Consider the following 8,013-nt stretch of genomic DNA (forward strand, 5'->3'; position numbering starts at 1 on the left):
AAGAAAAAACACTATATGAAGTTTCCAAGTTTAACCTGCATATATAGTCTCGAAATGGGTGAATAGTTCAAAAAGGACTACCCTATTACAGGTCAGATCCGCACTAATTTGAAAACTAGTTGCAAGTCCAACTAGTTAGTAATGAGTGAACCAGAAAATAAAAAGTACAACAGGAAATGTGTCCTACTTTATTAATACCGCTAATACCCTTCTTATCTTTATTCCCCCTTATATCATCTCTCCATGACTCCATCCCCCTCTTTCTAAGAAATTTTATGGTGTCCTTTTCTTTCATTCTCTAAGAGACTTCCACAACCTATGTCTCCCATCGTCCTTTCTCTTAGAAACCTTAACAACCTCTCATTTATCTCTCTTTCTCTGACACAATCCAAGCAAATCTTGATCAAAGAACCCTAATTTATATCTGGTTGTACTTGAGAAGCTTCATGTCAAGTGTTCTTTCTTTGTTTAATAGTGAAGAATTAGATTAATGATTTTTGATTTATGGGGAAAAACTAGATTTGTTGGGATGTGGAAGTAATAAATTTGGAAGAGACAAATCAGGATTTTGATTTATTAATTATATCTCACACAATCTGAATCGAGATAGGATACCTAAATCCAGATTCGTGGGGATCTGGAAACATCAAGTCTGAATTAAGGGTTTAAAATACCAAATGTTGTTTCTCTATCTACATTGGAGTTTTTATTTTATCTTATTACTCTTCCAACATTTCCTCATGTGACAAAATTTCATTGTTAGATCTTTTCTACTAAATCTGATTTAATTAATTTTAGATTTAAGGTTCGATGATGAAATTATTTTTTCCCACTTTTTGTAGGTATATGAGGGTGATAATGATGATGATATTAGGAGGGATTGTGTACTTTTATCTTTTTCGGTGTGTACGGTGGTGACGATGAAGATAACAAGGGGGGGGGGGTTTGTAATTCATTTGTTTTTTTTTTTGAGAAAAACCTTACTAGTAAAGATAACGTTAGAGAGTTCATTACAAATCGTTACGACCGGAATGCTAAAGAACATCCAAAAAAGGTAGTAAAACGTAACAAAATTAACTGTTGAAGGACCATATCGTCAAAAATGACTAATGGGGTGTAAAACAGAAGCTGCCAAGTTATGCGCTCCTGATTGGAACTTTTTGGGCAATAACAAATGTCGATTGGGGACCCCTAACGTGCGAGCACGAAGGCTGTTGATTTCAGTGATCACCATTGATGGAACCTCTTGATCAACGGTTGTGACAGAGTCTACAACAACCCTAGCATCCCCCTCCAATATATAAGAGCTTAATCCCAACTCTTCCACCAAATCCAACCCCCAGTGTAAACCCTAATATCTCACTTTAAATGACCGATCCAGGTTCCATCAAGTTTATGTACCTATGGTGTTCCCCTTTGAGTCTCTTGCGATAGCTGCCCATGAGCCCTCCTCCTCTTTGAAGGATTAATCAAAGTTTATTTTCATGGAACCAATCGGTGGAGGGAACCATTGTTCACACTGAAAAACATGTTATGAACTCGAAGATTCATTTATGGATTGGATATACCTGATCGATTGCTTCGTTCTCCACCAGAATCGCTTTAGATCTGGACTTTTATGCTGAAAATGACTATCGTTTCTTTGCTTCCACCATTCCAACATGATGTTTTTCCTCGTAATATTTTTAGTATTGTTCAGCATGCCAGAAATTTGAAAAATTATTTTGCATCTCTACTGTCCAGTAGTCATCATGTTTGATATATTTTCCCTTGAGTTATCTAACCCAAATAGCTCGAGATTCTGTTATGAATCTCCAAGACATTTTGGCTATTAGGGACTAATTAATTTCTTTGATGGATCTAATACCTAGAACTCTATACTCTTTGGGACTGGTGATTATCTCGCATCTGATAAAATGTAATTTATGATCTTCCTGGGAATGACCCCACCAGAAATTTCGTTCTATTTTCTCTAGTTGGTCCATTATATGAATAGGTAAAGTCTGGTAGCTACAAGGATACGTACAAAAAGATGCCAAAACTGATTTAATGAGAACAATATGTCATGCTTGAGATATTAATTTGTTTTTTCAACCTGAAAGAGTGTTATTAATTTTATCAACTAACCAAGTGTGATTTTGGATTCCGCTACCTTGGTTGAGTATGAGTGCTCCTAGGTATTTTGTCTGATCATCCATTAGAGAAGCATGTAGACGATTGCTAAAGGTAGCTTTTATGGTTTCTAGTACACCCTTGCTGAAGTATAGAGATGATTTTGAGTAATTGACCATCTGTCCAGAGAAGCATGAGTACTCTTCCATGATTAGTACTATAGTGTCTAGATTTCCTGATGTTGCCTTTCCAAATAAGACCAGGTCGTCAGCAAACAATAAATGTGAGATGCTGGGGCATTCCTAATTTATTTTGTATCCTATAAACCTTTGTTTTCATAATGAGAATCAAGAGTGAGAGTGATTGCGATGTTAGGATAAAAGATAGGGCAATAGGGGGCAACCCTGTTGGAGGCCTCTAGAGGCCGTGAAATTGCCTACCACTTTACCATTTAATTGAACGCTAAATCTAGATGAAGTAATACATGACATGATGAGACAGAGAAGTGGGCCACTAAAACCTGACGCCTTAAGAACTGTTTCCAGGAAGGCACAGCTAACTCTGTCGTAAGCTTTGGCCATGTCCATTTGAAGCAAAAAGGCGTCCTTCTTAGCTTAAGGTTTATGCATCGGGTGAAGGAGTTTTTGGGTTATGATATTATTGACTAAGATTTGTCTATTGGGTACAAATTCGTTCTGTGTCCACATGATACTATCTTCCAAGTAGGCCTAATTTCGTTAGATCAATATAGTGATGAATTTATAGACCGAATTGCAAAATGATATCAATCTAAACTCTGAGGCCAAACACAGGTTCCTCATAGGAATCAGAGCGATGGTCGTTAAGTTGAGACATGGGTCAATCGAACCTGAGATGAAGGCTGCCTAAATATACTTTATCAGTTTCGGTCCAATGATATCTTAGTTATGTTGGAAGAAAAAACAAGGTAGCCCATCTGGGCCCGGGCTTTTGGTTGCACCCGTCTCCATTACAACAACTTTTATTTTCTCTTGCGTTGGCACCCTTGAGATGTGGCCCATTTGTTCCGCCGTGAATGCCCTGTACGCATTGATGACTTCGGTTGGGGGTGGGCTCACCTGTTCTTCCCTAAATAGATTCTGAAAATGATCAATTAGTTCTTTCGAAATCTCCTCATCATTCCTTGCTTTGACCTGATCTCAGAGTCAGCTGGTGTATTGTGTTTTTTATGTATTCTGATGGACATTGCTACGTGGTATGCCTTTGTATTTCTGTCTCCATTGCGTACTCATTTTGATTTAGCTCTTTCTTCCGCCTTTGTGCGTTGGTCATTTTCTAAGAATAGTATCTCCTCCTAAATTGTGCTTTGTAGCATTAATAGCTCATCTGTCGGGTTTATGTTTTGGATATCCAGCAGTCATTTTCTTAAAATAGTTAGTCTATTTTAAACTATTCGAATGTTTTTTTGCTCCATGCTTTTGTTGACTCCTTCACCTAATTTAATTTTCTGCAAAAGTACCCGCACTGTTATCCCAATTTTGCTGAAATTTATTGGTGTAGTCTGTGTGTTGAGACCAGTACGCCTCAAACTTGTAATGGTGTTTAGGCCCTGACCCAGAACTGTTAATTTCAATAAAATAGGTGTGTGGTCACTATTGTATCGAGGCATGCTGAACACCCCTGCCCCTGGAAAATTTAAAAGCCAAGAAGGTCGCTAAGGGCTTTGTCCAGACGCTTTTTGGTAAGATGATACGTCGCTTTGTTATTGGTCCAAGTGTAGGTCGGACCGTTAAAGCCCAAGTCCAACAAGTTAGCCTCTAAAATAGATTTCTAAAAGTGATTGAGAAATGGGATATTAGAGGATCCTCCCCACTTGTCACTCGTGGAGGATAAAGCATTCATGTCCCTAAAACAGTACGGGTTCATAATACCATTTAAAACAGTTCGAACATGATTGCAGAGTGGACGACGGTCACGAAGGTTCGGGGGCCCATATGTGCAAAAGAGGTCCCATAGTTCATTTGTAAGAGGTGATTTAATAGTGACATGGATTAAATTTGCTGAACACGAATTAACAGTAAGGTCAAGATCTGAATCCCAGTGTAGGATTAAACCCCCGCTCCGTCCATTAGAAGGAACATAAAAGTACTTAGATAGATTAAATTTATTAAAACCTGAAAAAGGATTATTGTGAGGGTAGGAAATCGCGGGTCAAGAAGTCAAAGAGACCAGGTCGTTGACCGGAAGTCGGACCTTCACATGTTAATAATTTTGCGGACATCGACGACGTCTTTGGGCTTAACCTGGGATAAGAGACAATAACACACGCGACCGTAAGATCCCTGGGACACCGGGATGGTGTCGGCCTAAGGGGACTCTGAAGGTCAAGCCAGTAAGCTTGCAATTGAAGTAAAAGGTACGCGAGTGATATCCCTGGAATGTTACCGTTGGTTGGATAATGGTCGGAGTTTAGGCACGACTCATAGGGTGGTCGGAGTTTAGGCATGACTCATAGGGTGGTCAGAGCTCGGTCTCTACGGATTGACTAACTTGGTTGGACAGAGATTATGATAGCCTATGAGGTCTGTCCTTGAGTAAGACAGCTTTGGTGAGGTATGCTTTGATCGTATGGTCGTCTAGTCGTCTAGGAGAGAGAAAGGAATTGTCGTCTGATCGTCCTTCCTTGGTTGTCAGGTCGCCCAGGATAGAGAAAGTAATGGTCATCTAGTCATCCTTCCTTGGTAGTCAGGTCGCCCAAGAGAGAGATGTAGACGGGCTCTTGATTAAATCTTATACTTTGAAGAGTCCTGCACCTAGGAGTTAGACCGTGATCATATTTAGGTGAGAGGAAGGAATATTGATGATCACTCAGATGCTTGCTCTGTATGAGAGAGGAAGTTGATTCGCAATGGGTTGTTCTCTGTTTTGGTTGATCGCTAGATAATATTGGAATGCTTGACAGTGATGTCAGTGGAATACGGGCTATGTTCGGTGATAACCAGATGATAGTGTTCACTCTATACTCGGTGTGTTCGCACAGAATCAGATGATTGAGTGTTTTAGTCGGGAATTCCATGATTTGTATCATCTTCCTCTCAGTCCTTTTATAGTGTTGGTGATCGACCGTCACCTGGCGTGAGTTGTCGTCTTTAATGTGGTAACGCATGGAGCTGTCACCATTAATACGAATATTGTAACCCCTTAACGGGTATATCCGGGATCTTCATCGACTGTAACGTCTTCCAACAAATATAAAGAGGGAGGTCTAATGAGGAGGTAAGGGCGGACCTCTTTATCCAGTGGTGGACGCGCTTCCATACTTTGGCGTTGTTTAGGGGTGCCCAAAGATAAATGGCTCGGACCCATTAGCCATTAGTTTATGGGCTTGATTGTCGTGTAAGCCCATTAATCGTGGATTTCTGGGGGCGCTCCTGGTGATGTATTTCTGCCCATACAATTTGTCCCCCACTCTCTTAGTTGACGGAGTGCAGAAACTTTGACAGTAGTTTGAATTTGCATATGCTGGTTCGTAGTTCAGTTTCGCTGCACTCGTAACACTACCGTGTCCCTTGAGGACTTGTCCGCGAGAAGTGTCGCGTTTAATGAGTAAACTAAGATTGCTCTAGAGAAGAGACATCAGAGTGTTTCGATGAAAAATTCAAGTGTCCGTGATTTTCTGAGTTACCGGTTGGCGGTTTATTAATTGACATATAAACCGCTGTGACAGCTATACTTATACGCTTTCGGAGGGAAATTAGAATAATTAATAACGATAACCAAAATCATCTTGATGAAATAGACGCGTTTGATATAACCATGGCAAAATAGTATTGTAGCCCGTAGACTTGAAAATATCAGAAATTATGTTGGCTTAGACAATCCAAAAAATTCGAGAGTTACATGAGCAAGTGGACTGACAGCATGTGCTCTGGGCGGAACACCCTCTTTCCAGCGTGTTGTGGAAGCACGCTGACTACATGAGCAAGCGGACTGACAAAAGTCTGTCCGTTCGCTAAGCATGCACGGACTGACTTTTGTCAGTCCGTTTGCCCATGCACACGTTGTCACTTCCTAAATTTGCAAAGTGAAGAATTGAAGGGTCCCACCTATGCTCATGTTGTCACTTCCCAAATTTGTAAAGTGAAGATTTGGGGGTCTCACATATGCTCATGTTTTTTTTTTTTTTTTTTTTTGAATCGCCAAATATATTACGGTCATAGGGAAAAAATTACAAAGTTTGACTGAGTAAATGTTAACAAAGGACGAAAAAAGATAAAAATTTCAAGCTGTTGCCAACTCATGAGCAAGGCTATTGCTACTTCTAGGACCGTGGGTGATTATGACCCTCAACTCATTGATTCTTGTGCGGGTCTCATCAACGTGATTTAGAAGTCTCCAGGGGGTGATTTGTTGGTCGTTGGATAGGAATCCAACGATAAGAGAGGAATCACATTCCACTATAAAACCACTTTCTCCAAGCTGAAACCCTAAATCCAACCCCAATTTTACTCCTCTAAGCTCATTGTCTAGAACCGAGATGGGAGGGAAGATGTCTTTAGTTGAGGAGATAACATCACTAACCGAGTTTCTTGCTACTGCTGCTGCTGTTCCTCTTGTAGTGTTGAAACCTCCATCAACGTTTAGCTTAATGATACCTAATGGAGGTGGAATCCAAGTATCTGTGTGTATAACAGTAGAAGATAGATGAGTATCTTGAATCGAGTATGAGGGAACATACCTTAGTTCGAGGAAAGAAGACCGATGGATCTGGTTCAGATTTGGCTCTACTCCGTTGAAATGCTTGTTGTTTCTGGCATTCCACCGCGACCAAATCAGATAAGTATAATTGAACCTTGTTGTGTTAGTAGTACCACCTTGATTCAGTAGATGTTTAAGTGTGTTAACTGGATCTGAGATTTGTTGTTCAGTAATTGGTAAATCGGTAAGCTTAATGAGATCTTTAAATCTAGTACAAGTACCAAAGAAATGGTTGATAGTTTCTGTATCATTGTTGCACATTTTGCATGTTTGATCAATGTGATGTATTCTGGTTCCAATGTTTCCGAGAACCGCTAGTCCATCATGGATTAATCTCCATATAAATAATTGAATTTTCGGGCTCATATCTTTCTTATTCCAAAGTTTTTTCCAAGGGAAATAAGAGATATTACTATCGATATTATGCCTAGATTTAATAGTAGTATAGAAAGATTTAGAGGTGAACTAACCTGAAGGAGTTGGACACCATAGCAGTATATCTGTAGTTCTTGAAGTAGTAAGATTAATGTTGGAGATTGCATTGATGGTATCTTGATGAAAATGTTGATTTAAAATGTCATATCTCCATTGCTTAGTGGTGTGATCGATAAGGTCTACCACTGTCTTAATATGAACAGAAAGAATTGTGTGGGGAATGGGTGTCTGATTGGGGATATTGGGGATCCAAGGGTCTCCAATGATTTGTATATCAGTTCCTAACCCTATTAAACAGAGAGAATTTTCTTGCATAACCTCTCTGTTCTTTAATATAGAATGCCACAAACTAGTTTTGGGTCTAGAAGAATTGCACGTCCAGAAAGTACCATGAGGATAGTATTTCCCTTTGAGTAATTGGACCCATATTGCATTTGGATGATTTAGCATTCTATGATCTTTGCTATTAAAGAATCATTTATCTCATTTAATGTTCTGATTCCCAGTCCACCATCTGCTTTGGGACTAGTGATGACCTCCCAGTTTATGAAATGCATTTTCCTTTCATTAATTGTGTCTCCCCACCAGAATAAACGTTCCATCTGTTCAAGCTTATTGATTATGTTAGTAAGAACTTTGTGAAGACTGAATGGGTAAGTACAATATGAGTTTAGAACTGATTTAATTAGTGTGGTTCTGCCTGCTTGTGATACAACCTTGTTTTTCCAA

At 39.5% G+C, this 8,013-nt stretch overlaps 1 protein-coding gene across 1 annotated transcript; it reads right to left on the reverse strand.

Moving 5' to 3' along the window:
* Positions 1-6,372: 6,372 nt before the first annotated feature.
* LOC147538898 (uncharacterized) lies at positions 6,373-7,110 on the reverse strand. Its single transcript, XM_086643038.1, has one exon. The coding sequence runs from the start codon at positions 7,108-7,110 to the stop codon at positions 6,373-6,375; it is 738 nt and encodes a 245-aa protein (XP_086499164.1).
* Between the last annotated feature and the right edge of the window lie 903 nt (positions 7,111-8,013).

This window comes from Eschscholzia californica, unplaced genomic scaffold, assembly GCF_041429995.1.
Source record: "Eschscholzia californica isolate CP2 unplaced genomic scaffold, dmEscCali1.0.p SCAF_5, whole genome shotgun sequence".
Taxonomy (NCBI): domain Eukaryota; kingdom Viridiplantae; phylum Streptophyta; class Magnoliopsida; order Ranunculales; family Papaveraceae; genus Eschscholzia; species Eschscholzia californica.